The following is a 20,071-nucleotide window of genomic DNA, read 5'->3' as shown; positions in this document are numbered from 1 at the left end:
TCACCCATTCCTTCTCTCCCGAGATGCTGCCTGACCTGCTGAGTTACTCCAGCATTTTGTGAATAAATAGGTTGCTGGTGATACTGCTGCCTAGAAACAAAAAGGTGTTGACCATCTCTTTTGCAGGACTATATTAGACAATAGACAATAGACAATAGGTGCAGGAGTAGGCCATTCAGCCCTTCGAGCCAGCACCGCCATTCAATGCGATCATGGCTGATCACTATCAATCAGTACCCCGTTCCTGCCTTCTCCCCATACCCCCTCACTCCGCTATCCTTAAGAGCTCTATCCAGCTCTCTCTTGAAAGCATCCAACGAACTGGCCTCCACTGCCTTCTGAGGCAGAGAATTCCACACCTTCACCACCCTCTGACTGAAAAAGTTCTTCCTCATCTCCGTTCTAAATGGCCTACCCCTTATTCTCAAACTGTGGCCCCTTGTTCTGGACTCCCCCAACATTGGGAACATGTTATCTGCCTCTAATGTGTCCAATCCCCTAATTATCTTATATGTTTCAATAAGATCCCCCCTCATCCTTCTAAATTCCAGTGTATACAAGCCCAATCGCTCCAGCCTTTCAACATACGACAGTCCCGCCATTCCGGGAATTAATCTAGTGAACCTACGCTGCACGCCCTCCATAGCAAGAATATCCTTCCTCAAATTTGGAGACTAAAACTGCACACAGTACTCCAGGTGCGGTCTCACCAGGGCCCGGTACAACTGTAGAAGGACCTCTTTGCTCCTATACTCAACTCCTCTTGTTACGAAGGCCAACATTCCATTGGCTTTCTTCACTGCCTGCTGAACCTGCATGCTTCCTTTCATTGACTGATGCACTAGGACACCCAGATCTCGTTGAACTCCCCCTCCTCCTAACTTGACACCATTCAGATAATAATCTGCCTTTCTATTCTTACTTCCAAAGTGAATAACCTCACACTTATCTACATTAAACTGCATCTGCCATGTATCCGCCCACTCACACAACCTGTCCAGGTCACCCTGCAGCCTTATTGCATCTTCCTCACAATTCACACTACCCCCCAACTTAGTATCATCTGCAAATTTGCTAATGGTACTTTTAATCCCTTCGTCTAAGTCATTAATGTATATCGTAAATAGCTGGGGTCCCAGCACCGAACCTTGCGGTACCCCACTGGTCACTGCCTGCCATTCCGAAAGGGACCCATTTATCCCCACTCTTTGCTTTCTGTCTGTTAACCAATTTTCTATCCATGTCAGTACCCTACCCCCAATACCATGTGCCCTAATTTTGCCCACTAATCTCCTATGTGGGACCTTGTCGAAGGCTTTCTGAAAGTCGAGGTACACCACATCCACTGACTCTCCCTTGTCAATTTTCCTAGTTACATCCTCAAAAAATTCCAGTAGATTTGTCAAGCATGATTTCCCCTTCGTAAATCCATGCTGACTCGGAACGATCCCGTTACTGCTATCCAAATGCTCAGCAATTTCGTCTTTTATAATTGACTCCAGCATTTTCCCCACCACTGATGTCAGACTAACTGGTCTATAATTACCCGTTTTTTCTCTCCCTCCTTTCTTAAAAAGTGGGATAACATTTGCTATTCTCCAATCCACAGGAACTGATCCTGAATCTATAGAACATTGAAAAATGATCTCCAATGCTTCCACTATTTCTAGAGCCACCTCCTTAAGTACTCTGGGATGCAGACCATCAGGCCCTGGGGATTTATCAGCCTTCAGTCCCATCAGTCTACCCAAAACCATTTCCTGGGACCATCTTGCTTCAGCTGATCACTGAGTAACATTAGTTAGCCATCATTATATCATTGTTTTTGAAATGATACCAAAGACAAGGAACCACCAGACTGGAGGACCTGAGACGTTTGGGTTGAACAGAGATATTTCAATTTACAAAGAGGTTATTCTAGAGTAAATAGGAAGAAAATATTTCCACAAGCTGGGGAGATGATAATCAGAAGATATAATTTTGAGAGAATGGCAGATGAATCAGAAAGGATACGTGAGGTAACTTTTCCTTTTTTACACAGAGAATTATTCTGATTTGGAACGTGCTACTTGAAAGAGCTGTGAGAGCAATATTATCTTAAAAGGTGCAACATTTGCGGTGCCAAGAGGCAAGAATGGTGCAGTGGACACATTAGAACTTCTTTCAGATGTGATTGGCCAAAGGGCAAAGTTGAGCGCTGTAGTATTTATACAGTACCATTGGCTGGCAATGTAAAGCAGGTTTCCAGAGCAGTTCATTATTGTAATTGTACAGGTTCATTACCACTGTGCATGGGGAAAAATGAGTAAGTAGCTTATTGGACTGGCATTGCAGCATAGCAACAGACACAAGGAGAATCAAGTCAAACTTACTTTATTAAATCCCCATAGGCTATACAACATTAAAAAGACATTTGGACAGGTGCATGGAAAGGAAAGGTTTAGAGGGATGCAAGACCAAGTGGATCCGTTGGGCCCAAACCTCTCCTGCATTGGTGCAGCACCCTCTTCTCCCCCCTCCCCCCTCCCCTCTCCTCTCCCCCCTACACCGTCCCCTTCCCCCCCTCCCCTACCCCCCCTTCCCCTTCTCTCCACTCCATCCCCTTCAAGCCCCCTTACCTCCCTCCTTCCCCCTTCCTCCCTCCCTAGATAGATTTAAACTTTAAATGTGAATAACTTAAAAAATATAACACTGATTTCAATTAAACTTCTTCCATTAGCACCAAAGTGACGACGGTGAGTAAGGTGGGCCTAAAATTGTCACGCTATCGTGTACCGTTTTGGCTGTAGTTCAGGAACAAACAAACAAACGAGAGTTTCAGTATACAGATGGGCCAAATGCAGACAGGTGGAACTAGTGAAGATGGGGGCATCTTGGTTGGCATGAGCAGATTGTACCGAAGGGCCAGTTTCCATTCTGTATGACTATGACTAGGCTACCCAATCTAAAGTAACGTCAGGTAAATGTGACTGCCAATTGGCACAAGTTAAATAAAACCATCATGTTGGCAAATCTGTGAGCTCTGAAGGAATCCTCTCAAGGAGTGGGAAAGGGGTGTTGAAGTTGACAGTTTTTTCTCAAAATCTACCACCTTTATCATTACTTGGCTCAGATCAAGTTATGAAACAAGCACCAGTTCCATCAGCTGCAACATCCATCTAATCAAAATAATTAAAAAAATTACATCTTATTTCTGAGCACAACTCTGGGGATGTCTGCAAGCAAGAGTAAAATTGTCACCTCAGTCCATAATCCAGAATGATTCAGTGCGTTCACAGTCCAAAACACGAGATTCAGCCCAACAGGTACATTTCAGTTAATCCACATAAACCTTCCCTCAAACTACTTCATGCAAATCCTGCCTTAAAATCACATTTCAACCACAATGCATTCCTTCCTCCATTGTATTTTTAATAGGCTTCCCCTTTAATGCACATGGCAATGAGTAAAGGCAACTGCACTTCACCAGTGACTGCAGTGCTATAAGCACAATTTACTGCATATGGTGTTATCAGAGACTGGAAATAATAACTAAAGATTAAACTCAATCTCTCAGCCTTGCCACACAAGAACAATCCATCATTACTACTTCATCCAGATCATTAAAGACTAAATGTGACTATAACCATAATGGTTGCAGGAAAATCAACAGACAAGTATCACTGGCTATAGTTGTTAAACATTGCACGGTGATATCAAACTGCTTGTTCACTTAGGGACGAAGCAAAATCTCTTTCGGAAATTGTTATAAGTTGATGCGCTCAGTCTGTGTGACACCATTAGCATGATAAACAGTTGAGCGTGTAACAGAGCCCGAGCCTTGGATCGAAGCGACCTGTGATAAATCTACACAAGCAGTTATTGCAGGCAGGCGCCCTGCTCTTGGCCCCATTTTCTCAGTTTAACTAGCACCTCTTCCTCCCTTGTTCTGCCTCCTACAGTGCAATTTATCTAATGATACAAGGCACCTCTTTAAATGGCCAACACTCAAGGGACCCCAGTAGCTGGTTAATAAGGACAGTAAAGAGCCCTGGCATACAAAATGTCTACTAAATTTGGGAGTCTCTCAAAGGCCCCCAGACACTAATGAAGACACAGTACTCTTTTTTAAAAACTGTGTCAGACTGCCATGAGATCTGAGAAACATTTCCCCTGCTGGTAACTGTTAGTGCTGCTAAATGCTTTAAGTTCCTGCCTTAAATTCAACCTACTAATTACTGGGGACACCAACTACTTGCACGCGAACAAGATGTAAAGTACCAGCAGAAAGAATCAAATAACTCAATTAACGAATGACCAAAATAAAATCTGTATAAATATCCTCTTATCCTTCCCTGTCTTCCTTCACCTATGTTCAAGCCAACTCTACAAATAAATATCTTGAAATACTTTATTTACACATCATGGAAGCCACTGCGACTCTCAATCTCATTTGTAAATGGCCCCAGACATTAGCTGATTTTAGAAGGCTTATTGACCCAATGGGAGACCTGTACTGGTTTATTTCAATGGATATCATTACTCATTAAAATACTATGGGACTCTTTTGATCTTGTCTTGATATTTAGTCCAAACCTATGAGTAAGCGGTATTAAATTGGACAAAATACAAGTTCTGCAAACAATTTTATTTGCTTAGTGCTTAGATTTGGAATAAATCTGCACTGCTGCTGATGATTGTGGAGTGGAAGCGAACAGTATAACTCGGTTCCCACATTGCACTCTATATGCATTATGCAAGCAGTATGAACGCCCCTTTCTTTTACAGACAGCCTGTTATATCCATGGTTCCCTGAATCATGAACAAATTAAATTGGTTACGGTTGGAGGTTGCAGTGGTGTTGTAATGACCAGAATGTAAATTCATCTGCAGTCAATGAGCTTGATCCGCATTCAATAATTCAGCAACACAAATGTATATTTGTTAAGCAGCTGACACTTTCAATGACTGATAAATGCATTTCCTTTCGAAACATATCACTGGCTTCCCTTCACATTCTTTCCAATTAAACTAAAATGAAAGTATATGCAACATCAATATCTAATTTCTCGTTCAGTTTCATATAAATCGAGGGAAATCAGTAATATATATTTGCCATTGCTTACATATTGGAATCAATATGGGATTAAGGTACCTCAATTATTTCCCCCTCTCCATACCCCCAACGTACATTTTATCAATAAATTCTCAGCTTGTACTTCCTTCTCTTGACTTTCAGTCACAAATGCTGTACAAAATCTTGAGGTTCAAAGGAAATATCAAGAATAATTGATTGACCGTAACTAATCCTTATGCTTGGGATACAAACCTTGATTGCCAATGACTTAATTGCATGGAAAAAATAGCTATATTCAAAATGTGTGATGATGGTGACATCTTGACAACCTTTGATTGAGGATAGCGTCATGGAGCAACAGTTAAAGTGAAGTCAAAGGGAAAGCCCTCCATTAACTGGGGCAGTACCTCAAACAAACAAAGGAATGGGTTCTGTATAGATCTAGTTTGAGGTGATCTTTGCTGCAGGTGTTTCTTAAGGTGGTGTCCTTGGCCCCATCATCTTCAGCTAATTCATCAATGACTTTCCCCTCGCTTAAGGTTAGATTTGGCAATGTTCACTGGTTGTGCAGTGTTCAATTCACAACTCAGTGGAAAAAAAGTTAGGTTATATATTTCCATAAGAAAAAAAACAAAAGCACAGAATGTTAAGAGATTGGATAATATTTTTATTCAGAAAGACCTGAATATCCTTCTACAAAAGTCACTGAAAGCTAACATGCAAGAGCAGCAGATACACTAGAAAAGCAAATGGGATGTTGGACTTTATGGCAAGAAAAATGAGTACAAGTGCAAAAGGTCTTTCTCCAAAAGGACTTGGTGATACCATTTGTGGAATATCAGGCACATTTTAAGTCTTTCCTTCTAAATTTTTTTTTTGTGTTGTGAAGAACTGCGGATGCTGGTTTAAATCGAAGGTAGACACAAACTGCTGGAGTAACTCAGTGGGACAGGGAGCATCTCTGGAGAAGGAATGGTGACGTTTCAGGTCGAGACCCTTCTTCAGACTGATGTCTGGGGTGTTGGCGGGACAGAGATAGAATGTAGTCAGAGACAGTAAGACTAGTAGGAGAACTTGGAAGGTGGAAGGGATGGAAAGAGAGGGAAAGCAAGGGCTATTTGAAGTTAGAGAAGTCAATGTTCATACCGCTGGGGTGTAAGCTATTCAAGCAAAATATGAGGTGCTGTTCCTCCAATTTGCGGTGGGCCTCACTGACAATGGAGGAGGCCCAGGACTCCCCCTCCCATTCCCAATCTGACCTTTAAAATAACTCCCCCTCCCATTCCCAATCTGAAGTCTAAAATAACTCCCCCTCTCATTCCCAATCTGACCTTTAAAAGTCTCTTCAACGACTTCCGTTTTCCAGGCCCCCACTCCCTCATCTTTACCATGGATGTTCAGTCACTACACCTCCATCCCCCACCTGGAAGGCCTTAAAGCCCTCTGTTTCTTCTTCGACCACCTAACCAGCCAATTTCCGTCTACTAATACTCTCCTCCGCCTAGCAGAGCTGGTTCTTACCCTCAACAACCTCTCCTTCGACTCCTCCCACTTCCTCCAAATCCAAGCCGTAGCTATGGGCACTCGCAAGGGGACGTCTCTGCCTCTGTAGGGGACGTCGAACAATCACTGTTCCAGGCGTACACTGGCCCTATCCCCGAACTCTACCTCCACTACATTGACGACTACATCGGTGCAGCCTCCTGCAGCCATGCAGAATTCACTGACTTCATCAACTTCACGACAAATTTCCATCCTGCACTCAAATTCACCAGGACCATTTCCACATCTCCCTACCATTTCTGGATCTCCATCACAGGAGACAAGACTATTGACTGACATCTACTACAAACCTACTGACTCCCATAGCTATCTAGACTATACTTCTTCCCATCCTGTTTCCTATAAAGACTCTATCCCCTACTTCCAATTCCTCCATCTACGCCGTATCTGCACGCAGGATGAGGTTTTCCATACTAGAACATCAGATATGTCCTAATTTTTTTGGAAACGGTGGTTCCCCTCTTCCATTATAGATGAGGCTCTCACAAGGGTCTCCTTGATATACCGCAGCTCCACTCTTGCTCCCCCTCACCCCATTCGCAACAAGGACAGAATCTCCCTTGTCCTCACCTTCCACCCCATCACCCGTCGCAGACAGCATATAATGCGAACACTTTCGCCACGGGATTCCGGGATTCCACTATTGGCCACATCTTCCCATCTGCACTCCTTTCTGCTTTCAGCAGAGACCGTTCCCTCCGCAACTCCCTGTTCAACTCGTCCCATCCCACCCTAACCACCCCTTCCCCAGGTACTTTCCCCTGCAACTGCAGGAGATGCCACACCTGTCCCTTTACTTCCTCCCTCGACTCCATCCAAGGACCCCGACAGGTGAGGCAGAAGTTCACTTGCACCTCCTCCAACCTCATCTATTGTATCCGCTGTTCCAGGTGTCAACCTCTGTACATCGACGAGACCAAGCGCAAGCTCGGCGATCATTTTGCTGAACACCTCCGCTCAGTCCGCCTTAACCTACCTGATCTCCTGGTTGCTCAGCACTTTAACTCCCCCTCCCATTCCCAATCTGACCTTTCGGTCCTGGGCCTCTTCCATTGTCAGAGTGAGGCCCAGTGCAAATTGGAGGAACAGCACCTCATTGGGTCGCTTACACCCCAGCGGTATGAACATTGACTTCTCTAACTTCAACTAGCCCCTGCTTGCCCTCTCTCTTCATCCCCTCCACTTCAAGGTTCTCCCACTAGTCTTATTGTCTCCGACTACAGTCATGGCTACAAGAGGACCAGGGCTGGGAACTGAATATTCAGGGGTACACAACGTATAGAAAAGACAGACAGGTGGGCAGAGGGGGTGGGGTTGCTCTGATGGTAAGGAATGATATTCATTCCCTTGCAAGGGGTGACATAGAATCAGGAGATGTTGAATCAGTATGGATAGAAATGAGAAATTGTAAGGGTAAAAAGACCCTAATGGGAGTTATCTATAGGCCCCCAAACAGTAGCCTCGACATAGGGTGCAAGTTGAATCAGGAGATAAAATTGGCGTGTCAAAAATGTAATGCTACGGTGGTTATGGGAGATTTCAACATGCAGGTAGACTGGGAAAATCAGGTTGGAAATGGACCCCAGGAAAGAGAGTTTGTAGAGTGCCTTCGAGATGGATTCTTAGAACAGCTTGTACTGGAGCCTACCAGGGAGAAGGCAATTCTGGATTTAGTGTTGTGTAATGATCCTGATCTGATAAGGGGACTAGAGGTAAAAGAGCCATTAGGAGGCAGTGATCACAACATGATAAGTTTTACTCTGCAAATGGAAAGGCAGAAGGGAAAATCGGAAGTGTCGGTATTACAGTATAGCAAAGGGGATTACAGAGGCATGAGGCAGGAGCTGGCCAAAATTGATTGGAAGGAGGCCCTAGCAGGGAAGACGGTAGAACAGCAATGGCAGGTATTCCTGGGAATAATGCAGAGGTTGCAGGATCAATTTATTCCAAAGAGGTGGAAAGACTCTAAGGGGAGTAAGAGACACCTGTGGCTGACAAGGGAAGTCAGGGACAGCATAAAAATTAAGGAGAGGAAGTATAACATAGCAAAGAAGAGTGGGAAGACAGAGGATTGGGACTCTTTTAAAGAGCAACAAAAGTTAACTAAAAAGGCAATACGGGGAGAAAAGATGAGGTACGAGGGTAAACTAGCCAATAATATAAAGGAGGATAGCAAAAGTTTTTTTAGGTACGTGAAGAGGAAAAAAATAGTCAAGGCAAATGTGGGTCCCTTGAAGACAGAAGCAGGGGAATTTATTATGGGGAACAAAGAAATGGCAGACGAGTTAAACCGTTACTTTGGATCTGTCTTCACTGATGGGGCCGGAGAACCTAGGGTGATGGAGGAACTGAAGGAAATCCGCATTAGGCAGGAAATGGTTTTGGGTAGACTGATGGGACTGAAGGCTGATAAATCCCCAGGGCCTGATGGTCTGCATCCCAGAGTACTTAAGGAGGTGGCTCTAGAAATAGTGGAAGCATTGGAGATCATTTTTCAATGTTCTATAGATTCAGGATCAGTTCCTGTGGATTGGAGGATAGCAAATGTTATCCCACTTTTTAAGAAAGGAGGGAGAGAGAAAACGGGTAATTATAGACCAGTTAGTCTGACATCAGTGGTGGGGAAGATGCTGGAGTCAATTATAAAAGACGAAATTGCTGAGCATTTGGATAGCAGTAACGGGATCATTCCGAGTTAGCATGGATTTACGAAGGGGAAATCATGCTTGACAAATCTACTGGAATTTTTTGAGGATGTAACTAGGAAAATTGACAAGGGAGAGTCAGTGGATGTGGTGTACCTCGACTTTCAGAAAGCCTTCGACAAGGTCCCACATAGGAGATTAGTGGGCAAAATTAGGGCACATGGTATTGGGGGTAAGGTACTGACATGGATAGAAAATTGGTTGACAGACAGAAAGCAAAGAGTGGGGATAAATGGGTCCCTTTCGGAATGGCAGGCAGTGACCAGTGGGGTACCGCAAGGTTCGGTGCTGGGACCCCAGCTATTTACGATATACATTAATGACTTAGACGAAGGGATTAAAAGTACCATTAGCAAATTTGCAGATGATACTAAGTTGGGGGGTAGTGTGAATTGTGAGGAAGATGCAATAAGGCTGCAGGGTGACTTGGACAGGTTGTGTGAGTGGGCGGATACATGGCAGATGCAGTTTAATGTAGATAAGTGTGAGGTTATTCACTTTGGAAGTAAGAATAGAAAGGCAGATTATTATCTGAATGGTGTCAAGTTAGGAGGAGGGGGAGTTCAACGAGATCTGGGTGTCCTAGTGCATCAGTCAATGAAAGGAAGCATGCAGGTACAGCAGGCAGTGAAGAAAGCCAATGGAATGTTGGCCTTCGTAACAAGAGGAGTTGAGTATAGGAGCAAAGAGGTCCTTCTACAGTTGTACCGGGCCCTGGTGAGACCGCACCTGGAGTACTGTGTGCAGTTTTGGTCTCCAAATTTGAGGAAGGATATTCTTGCTATGGAGGGCGTGCAGCGTAGGTTCACTAGGTTAATTCCCGGAATGGCGGGGCTGTCGTATGTTGAAAGGCTGGAGCGATTGGGCTTGTATACACTGGAATTTAGAAGGATGAGGGGGGATCTTATTGAAACATATAAGATAATTAGGGGATTGGACACATTAGAGGCAGATAACATGTTCCCAATGTTGGGGGAGTCCAGAACAAGGGGCCACAGTTTAAGAATAAGGGGTAGGCCATTTGGAACGGAGATGAGGAAGAACTTTTTCAGTCAGAGGGTGGTGAAGGTGTGGAATTCTCTGCCTCAGAAGGCAGTGGAGGCCAGTTCGTTGGATGCTTTCAAGAGAGAGCTGGATAGAGCTCTTAAGGATAGCGGAGTGAGGGGGTATGGGGAGAAGGCAGGAACGGGGTACTGATTGAGAGTGATCAGCCATGATCGCATTGAATGGCGGTGCTGGCTCGAAGGGCTGAATGGCCTACTCCTGCACCTATTGTCTATTGTCTATTGTCTATCGCTGTCCCGCCCACTCCCCTGACATCAGAAGAAGGGTCCCGACCCGAAACGTCACCCGTTCCTTCTCTCCAGAGATGCTGCCTGTCCTGCTGAGTTACTCCAGCATTTTGGGTCTACCTTCCTTTAAAAAAATAATATGCTTGATATAAAGCACACGGAATGAAAATTCACAGACTGCTGCCTGTCATATGTGTGGGGTGGTTGTGCAACCAAAAACTCGATTCTCTGGAGTTTAGAAGAATGTGAGGCGACCTCATAGAAATATCTGAGAGGGCTGAACAGGTTCTGGGAGGAAGTTTCTCCTTTATAGAACTCAGCCAATTAGTTTGGTTTACTTCAGGGTGCTGGAGAAGGGTCTGAAGAAGGGTCTTGACCGAAATGTCATTTATCCATGTCTTCTAACGATGCTGCGAGGCCCGCTGAGTTACTTCAGCAAATTGGTTTTGTTTGTAAACCAGCATCTGCAGTTCCGAATGTCTGTCATTTCTTCACTTTGAGAGCGGTGAATCCTTGAAACTGTCAACTCCAAAGGCCGTGGAAACTTAGATATTGATGGCATTGAATAAAAAGAGATGAGTAGATCTCTGGATATTAGAGGAAGCAAGAAGAGGCACATGGGATAGGCCAGGTAAAGCATACTGAGGTATGCGGGGTCAGCCATGGTCTTGTTGAATGACGCAGCAGATCCGATGGGCTGAATGGCCTACTGCTTATGGCATTTACGTCCTAATGTAGCACACTTTAGCGGATGCAGTAAAACCCTTGGCAACTTCTAATCACGGTGCTCACTGTAGACGCAAAAGTACCGAGGATACAAAGGCAGGTCAGAGGCTGGGTATACTGCAGTAACATCTCTTAGGCTCAATCGAAATGGAATGTGCATGGATTTGTGCAGCTCAAATAACACTTCAGGGACTCAAAACCTACCCAACAGGACAAAGTAACCCTCATGACTGACTACCCATCTCATACTCGCCACCTTATTCACTCCCACCAACCTATTTGTTCCCACCACCACAGTGGCTCCATGACTGTAGTGCACACCATTTACAAAATACAGTGCAAAAACTTGGTGAAACTGCCGACCTTTGCAATCTAGAAGAGCAAAGGCAGTAAGCACATGAGAGTATAACTCCCACACCCCTTGACTTGGAAATGTATCACTGCTCCTTCTTCATGGATGGGTCTCAATGCCGAAACACTCCATTCAACAGTACTCTAGGAGCACCTTCATCAGAAGGATGCAGTGTTTTGAGGTGGTGGCTGACACCACTTTCTCAAGAGCAATCGGGAATGGGCAATATAAACGATGATTACACTTTGTAAATGAATACAGAAATGAGCACTCCAATTACAGCAAAGATTCTGAGAACACACAGCACTGATGTTTATTGGTGATTTTGATCAATTCTGATATAATGTAGTATCTCCAGTTGTAGGAACATTGAACACTCATGCTTGCAGTGCTGTTCAGTAAGATTAAAGCTATTATTTTTTTCGTTTTCGTTTTAGAGATACAGTGCGAAAACAGGTCATTTGGCTCACTGGGTTTGTGCCGACCAGTGATCACACTAGGTATATACAAAGAAGCCAATTAACTTACAAACTTGCATGTTTTTGGAATGTGGGAGGAAACTGGATTACCCAGCGAAAACCCATGTGGTCACTGGGCGAACGTGCAAACTCCATACAGACAGCACCCGGTCAGGATTGAACCCAGGTCTCTGGCGCTGTAAGACAGCAATGCTATCGTTGCGCGACTGTGTTGCCCCAATTATCTTTAATTCTCTGTTGATTGCCATTTTGTTTTTTAGCCTCCAACATTGTTCCAGAGACCCAACTCATAGCAGAACAACTGTACCTCATCTTCCAGATGGGAAAAAGCAGGAACGGGCCATGAGCATATTGAATGGCGGTGCTGGCTCGAACGGCCGAATGGCCTACTCCTGCATCTATTTCTGTTTTTATGTTTCCATTAGACCATAATATTGAATTCAACCTTCACTTCAATGACATTGCTGGAGCTTTCAGTTTCATTTGTTTCTTTCATTTTTTCACCAGCTGCCAGAATTTAGGTACTCGCCATTGTGACAATCTTGGTTTGCACCCTATTCCAACCATGGGCCCTTGACCTGAAATCTCACTTCTGTCTCTCTCCCCACAGATGCCACCTGACCTGCTGTGTGTTCCTTGTGATTGAGTTTTGTTATGGATTTCTGCAGTTTGTGGTTTTTCTTTGCTCCGATAATATATCTTCCTATTACATCATATTTTCTCCACCTTTCCACATCTCTTCTCCCCTTAGGACACTTGTTAAAACCTTACTCTTTAAATGTGCAATTTTGTCCTCTGCCATAATATACCTTTGGGGCTATCAATGGTAAATGTTTCATTTTAGTTTTAGAGATACAGCATGGAAATAGGCCCTTCGGTCCACCAGGTCCATGCTGACCATCAATTACCTGTGCACTCTAGTTCTATGCTATCCCACTTTTTTATCCACTCCCAGCATATTATGGGCGATTTTATAAATACCAATTGCAAACCCATGTCTTTGGGATGTGGGCAGAAATCGGAGCAACCATGCGGACAGAGGGAGAATGTGCAATCTCCATACAGACAGCACCCGAGGTCAGGATCTAATCCATGTCTCTGGCGCTGTGAGGCAGCAGCTCTACCAGCTGCACTGCTGTACTACCCTAGCTGCGCCACTGTGCTGTCTTAATGTTGTTTTGTTTGATATCTTTCCTGCCTCTAACGTGTCCTGCTGGGTGATTAACTATAGAAAAGGTGCTATATACATGTTGCTGGTGCTGCGTACATATACCTACAGCTAAGAATCTTTCGGCATTCAGTCAGGTGAATCAAACTGCATAATGCTCTCCAACAATCATCAACATTGACATAAAACTGGGCCATTTAGACAATAAACAATAGGTGCAGGAGTAGGCCATTCGACCCTTCGAGCCAGCACCGCCATTCAATGTGATCATGGCTGATCATTCATAATCAGTACCCCGTTCCTGCCTTCTCCCTATACCCCATGACTCCGCTATCTTTAAGAGCTCTACCTAGCTCTCTCTTGAAAGCTGAGAATTGGCCTCCACGGCCTTCTGAGGCAGAGAATTCCACTGATTTACAACTCTCTGACTGAAAAAGTTTTTCCTCATCTCCGTTCTAAATGGCCTACCCCTTATTCTTAAACTGTGGCCCCGGGTTCTAGGTGTCCAATCCCTTAATAATCTTATATGTTTCAATAAGATCCCCTCTCAACCTTCTAAATTCCAGCGAATATAAGCCTAGTCGCTCCAGTCTTTCAACATACGACAGTCCCGCCATTTTGGGAATTAACCTAGTGAACCTACGCAGCACGCCCTCCATAGCAAGAATGTCCTTCCTCAAATTTGGAGACCAAAACTACGGTACTCCAGATGCGGTCTCACCAGGGCCCTGTGACATTGAAAAGAAAATGGAGCACAAAGAGGAACGCCATCTAGTTACAGGAATAAGGTGCAAATGCCAGACACACAGCAACCTGAGGTTAGGACCGAATCCAGGTCTCAGACATTGTGAGACAACAGCTGCACCATTGTGCTACACCATTCTTCTGAGATCAGTCTGAAGACGGGTCTTGACCCAGATCGTCACCCATTCCTTCTCTCCGGAGATGCTGCCTGTCCCACTGAGTTACTCCAGCATTTTGTGTCTCCCGTCATTCTTCTGAGACTTAGGTTTAAAAATCAGAGTAGGACATTTCCACCTTGGTGCTACAGAGGAAACTTTACACAATATCCATCTTGAGCTGTGCCTCCCTGGGCATTGCAGAGGGAGCTCTGAGAGCAAAGTGAGTGGTAATTGCAGCTGAGAGCAAAATAAGTGGTAATTGCAGTGTGAAAAGGCAGTTTAAAAAGAGCGCCAAAGGGACGCTAGTAGTCAGTCAGAAAAGGTCGGGAGCAGAGCAAGGACGGCCGTTGGCTGAGAGCAAAGTAAGTGGTAATTGCAGTGTGAAAAGGCAGTTTAAAAAGAGCGCCAAAGGGACGCTAGTAGTCAGTCAGAAAAGCGCATACCTCCAAGCTCGTCAGGAAGGCAGGATAGAAGTGAGTACGTGGATTGGTTGATCAATTAAAGTAGAAGCTTGGTAAATTGGCCAATTAGGCAATTTAGTGACTGATATAAGCAAGACTTGCACAAGGGGTACAGCCCTGTCGAGGGAAGTGCCCTGTGAGAAAAGTGCGAGTCTTTGGCTGTGAGTCTTGCCCTGTGAGAAATGTGCGAGTCTTTGGCGAGGAGGCTGAGGTGAGGATTGTTTTTAGACAATAAAGTAATGGCCAATAAGTAGGTGCAGTGTGTTTCCTGCAGGATGTGGGAAGGTAGGGACACCGCTGGAGCTTCTGGGAGCTACACCTGTGTCCAGGTGCAGCTCCTGAATGGACGTGTGGCGGAGTTGGAAAAGCAGTTGAATGACCTCAGGGCCATCCGGGAATGCGAGAGTTTCCTGGACAGGACCTACTGTGAGGCTGTCACGCCAAGGGTCCAGGTCGAGCGAAGGTGGGGAGCGAATGTGGACTACAGGAGACCCCGGTGGCTGTGCCTATTGCAAACAGGTACACCCTATTGGGAACTGTCGGGGCAGAAGACGCTTCCAGTCCGAGCGGCAGACGTGTTGGCGGCTCTAACCCAGGCAAGGAAACTCGATCGGGGAGAGGAAAGTCAGGAAGAGCCATAGTAGTGGGTGACTCCATTGTCCGAGGTACGGACAGTAGATTGTGGTGGCAGGCGGGACTCGAGGATGGTCTGTTGCCTCCCTGGTCCTAGGGTTCAAGACATCACCGACCGGCTTCAGAACATCCTAGCGAGGGAAGGCGATCAACCGGAAGTAGTTGTGCACGTGGGCACGACGACGTCGGGAGGAAGAGGAAGGAGATACTGCAACATGAGTTTAGAGAGTTAGGAAGACTGAGAAGTAGGACGTCAAAGGTGGTTGTCTCTGGACTGTTACCTGTACCTCATGCTGGTGAGGGCAGGAACAGAGAGATCGGGGATATGGCTGAGGGGCTGGTGCAGGGAGCAGGGATTTAGATTTCTAGACCACTGGGATTTCTGGGGTAGGGGTGACCTGTACAAGAGGGACGGGTTACACCTTAACAGCAGGGGGACCAACATTCTGGCAGGCAGGTTTGCTAGTGCTACACGTGTGGCTTTAAACTAAGTAGTTGGGGGGGGGGGGGGGGGGGGGAAGGGGTTGACAAATTGGGAATATGAAGATGGAGTTAAAGGGGAAGTGAATACAGGAGAAATTGCAAAGGACTCTCGAATAAATGGGAAGGGAAGTTCTAGAAGGGATAAGAGAGTAAGGTCAGGGCCAATTGTGACCGGTGTGAGAGGGGAGGTGAATTAGACATTGGCAGGTATGATGTTGTGGGAATCACTGAGACATGGCTACAAGAGAACCAGGGCTGGGAACTGAATATTCAGGGATACACAACGTATAGAAAAGGTGGGCAGAGGGGGTGGGGTCGCTCTGTTGGTAAGGAATGATATTCACTCCCTTACAAGGGGTGATATAAAATCAGGAGATGTAGAATCAGTATGGATAGAAATGAGGAATTGTAAGGGTAAAAAGACCTTAATGGGAGTCATCTACAGGCCCCCAAACAGTAGCCTCGACATAGGGAGCAATTTGAATCAGGAGCTAAAATTGGCATTGAAGAAAGCCAATGGAATGTTGGCCTTCATAACAAGAGGAGTTGAGTATAGGAGCAAAGAAGTCCTTCTGCAGTTGTACAGGGCCCTAGTGAGACCGCACCTGGAGTACTGTGTGCAGTTTTGGTCTCCAAATTTGAGGAGGGATATTCTTGCTATTGAGGGCGTGCAGAGTAGGTTTACTAGGTTAATTCCCAGAATGGCGGGACTGTCATATGTTGAAAGACTGGAGCGACTAGGCTTGTATACACTGGAATTTAGAAGAATGAGAGGGGATGTTATCGAAACGTATAAGATTATTAAGGGGTTGGACATGTTCGAGGCAGGAAACATGTTCCCAATGTTGGGGGAGTCCAGAACCAGGGGCCACAGTTTAAGAATAAGGGGTAGGCCATTTAGAACGGAGATGAGAAAAAACCTTTTCAGTCGGAGAGTTGTGAATCTGTGGAATTCTCTGCCTCAGAAGACAGTGGAGGCCAATTCTCTGAATGCATTCAAGAGAGAGCTAGATAGAGCTCTTAAGGATAGCGGAGTCAGGGGTTATGGGGAGAAGGCAGGAACGGGGTACTGATTGAGAATGATCAGCCATGATCACATTGAATGGCGGTGCTGGCTCGAAGGGCCGAATGGCCTACTCCTATTGTCTATTGGCATTATCCTTAGAAATTGTGTATTGGGTCCTCTGGTTGCACCGGAGTAAATATGGTAGAATTTTTGTTTTAAAAAGCACAGGCTGTAAAATATCTGAGGAAACAGCTACTTCATGAGAAAGATTCACTAATTATATGAAAATAATTATTAATTGCTGCAAATTTACCAATAGTGCAAATTACATTGGCAGTTGATAGACATGCTGACTGATCAATAATTACCCAGCTAACTTTGGAACAACAAAATATACCTTCATTCAAGTAGATGCCAGAGAGACCAGGCTGCTCTAACAATGAACATCTATATTCATAAAGTTCAAACATAGATGTTAACTAGAGGAAGCAACGTACCCGAGGCAAAGCCAAGCAATACTGCAACCAATAAATCAGATCAAAACTCTACCATCCTGCCTCATCCAGTGGTGAAGAATGGTGAAGAATAGAATTCAGTGTCATTTATCCTCCAATAACCTTCTCGGTGCCTGGTTTACTTTCTGCCAGTTCCTCAGCTCCAGATCTCATTACAGCTTCTGCCCAGTGGTGGACAAGTCAAATGTGAGGAGCCTGTAGTTGCACTGAAGGCAGGGTTACATTAGACTGTGGCACCAAATAGAACTGGAAGAATTGATGTCAGTGGGAAAATGGAGAGGAAACTACCCTGGTTACCATACCTAGCATTAATGGAAGATGGCTGTGGTTTTTGGAAACCAATCAGCAACCACTGCAGGATTTCCTTGGTCAATTCAGCAATGAGCTTCCATCCACCATATAAGCTAGGAATTAAAGTCACTTGGCCCACTATATGGACTCTTGGTGCAATCCTAGCAGTCCCATTCTTTTTTTCGCTCTTCCCCAATAGCCCTGCAAATTATTCTCTCTGAAATATCTTCCCTCTGAAAGATTGGATAGATTTCATGTTGACTGCCTGTATTGTTCAGTTCATATCTACTCTGCATGAAATACTGCCTCTTAGTTCAATCCTGACTTCCAGTACTGTGAGCAGTTTGCATGTTCTCCTTGTGACTGCTCCAGTTTTCATCGAAGATATGTGGGTTGGTGGGTTAATTGGCCTTTGTAAATTGTCCTTAGTGTGATGGCGAGTGGTAGAATTTGGAGGGAGAGTTAATGGGAATTTGAGGACGTGAATTCATCCTATCAGAGAAATCCCTGTTCCCTTTGTTCCACTCATCATCCTCTACCATCTTTGTTGCTGCCCAGATTAACTTGTTGTGCTCCATCTCAGGTCTGATGAAGCGGCCCTCATATGAAACATTAATTATTTTTCTTTGCAGATGCAGCTTGACCTGGAGCGTATTCCAGCAGTTTCTATTTTCTGTTTCTTCTAAACCCATGACCTTCACCACCCCATGCATATGGATACATCACCACCTGCAAAATTTCTTCAAGCTACACAACATCTACAGATGGAAAGATACATATTTTATTAGATTTACACTGCCAAATACTTCATGTTCATGTGATAGGAGCAGAATTGGGCCATTCAGCCCATCAAATCTACTCCGCCACACAATCATGGCTGATCTATCCCTCCCTCCTAACCCCATTCTCCTGCCTCTCCCCATAACCCCTGACACCGATACTAATCAAGAATCTATCTATCTCCGCCTTAAAAATATCCATTGGCTGCCTCCACAGCATTCTGCATCTATGAGATTCACCACCCTTGTGAGAATACTTGTTTCTGAAATGATGGGAACAACTTTTACTTGGTAAAATTGATTGCATTGCTATGAATTGAAGCCTTATTTCTTTGAGAGGAGCATCCTATTGAGCAAGCCATGCCGACAGTAACTAAATTGATCTGCACATCCCCGTTCCAACTGGACACAGGACCCGGACAAAGGTGCATTGAAAATGAAAACTTCAGTTCTGAACTAAGACTTCCCACAGTGATGAGCAATCTAGTGTTTTCTTGGACTCCAATCCCCTCAAAAAAAAATCCAACATGAACATCACAGATTTATTCCAAACCTGGGGTCCTTTCGTAACTAATACTCTCATCCCGTGTGCTGATTGGTGATTAGAAGAAACATGGTCAAAGTATTTCCAGAGCTGTGGAAGTGGCATAACAATTGGATTGTATTATCAAAGAGAAAGCACAGCCTTGGTCGGCTGAATGCTCAATTAGATCCTAAAACTGTATTGTGCTTTACATTTCTCAGACAGCCCTCACCAAGACTGGAAAGGCAAACCAGAGGCCAGGACTGTTGATGCAGAGAAATTCCAAAGTTATGCACTATTAAAGGCCAATTAATTAATTAATTAATATAAAGCTGGTAACAATAGTGAGAACAAAACTACCAAATTGTCGTTCAAATACATCTGGTGCATTAAGATCTTTTCAGGAAGAAAATCTACAATCCAAGTCTGATAGGAAATCATTTGTTGACTGTTAACCAGCATCAGAAATGAACTGGGAAAGCCACTCACATCATGGGTCATTGGGGATAAACAATGAAAACTGGCTTTTGCGTGTGATGCCCACACCATGTGCAGGAAGGATCTAGATTTGTATTACCCTGCCCACCTGTTTCAGGTGTTCTCACGGTAAGATTTACATTCAGTATATATGGTAAATTGTACAGAATGTCATATGCACAATTTAAGTAATGCAATCTGGAACAAAGTTCAATGAACATCAATACCTGGACTCTATTACTGACTCTTTCATTCCCTTGTACCAATGGCAATCAAGGTTAAGCTTACCACTACTGATCCCAGAGTTGGCGATGACTGTGGCTTCACTCCATTGATCAGCGCTGGACACAGAGTAAGAGCGCTGGTGCATGCCCTCGGGACGGCTGTTGAAGGAAACCAGACTGATCCCACTTGCCATCTGTGTCGCTGAGCCTGTGGGGGTTACATTACCTGCAAGTGGAAAGAAAATACATCGGGTCATTAAACCACCGAAAGGTGAGCTGGCGTCGTGTACGACTTCTCATGGATATGTCACGCTGATACAATTACTCCTGTTATCTGCTCACCATCACCAAGCTCCTCAGTGTGGGAGTCATGCAACAATGGATGATCTTCGTTGAAATAAAAACATCAGCTCATCCAAACCTCTGCTGCTATCTT

General features: G+C 44.7%; 1 protein-coding gene across 11 annotated transcripts in view; it reads right to left on the bottom strand.

Annotated features, from left to right (window-relative positions):
- agap1 (ArfGAP with GTPase domain, ankyrin repeat and PH domain 1) overlaps positions 1 to 20,071 on the bottom strand; it is a 615,219-nt gene that overhangs the window by 228,649 nt on the left and 366,499 nt on the right. For all 11 annotated transcript variants that reach the window (XM_078403564.1, XM_078403565.1, XM_078403566.1 and 8 more), the window contains one exon: positions 19,700 to 19,861. In XM_078403564.1, coding sequence (XP_078259690.1) covers positions 19,700 to 19,861 — 162 coding nt within the window. The remainder of the gene's footprint in view (positions 1 to 19,699; positions 19,862 to 20,071) is intronic.

Source organism: Rhinoraja longicauda, chromosome 8 (assembly GCF_053455715.1).
Source record: "Rhinoraja longicauda isolate Sanriku21f chromosome 8, sRhiLon1.1, whole genome shotgun sequence".
NCBI lineage: Eukaryota > Metazoa > Chordata > Chondrichthyes > Rajiformes > Arhynchobatidae > Rhinoraja > Rhinoraja longicauda.
Note: the sequence above shows the minus strand (reverse complement) of the source record. Positions and strands in the feature narration are given on the sequence as shown.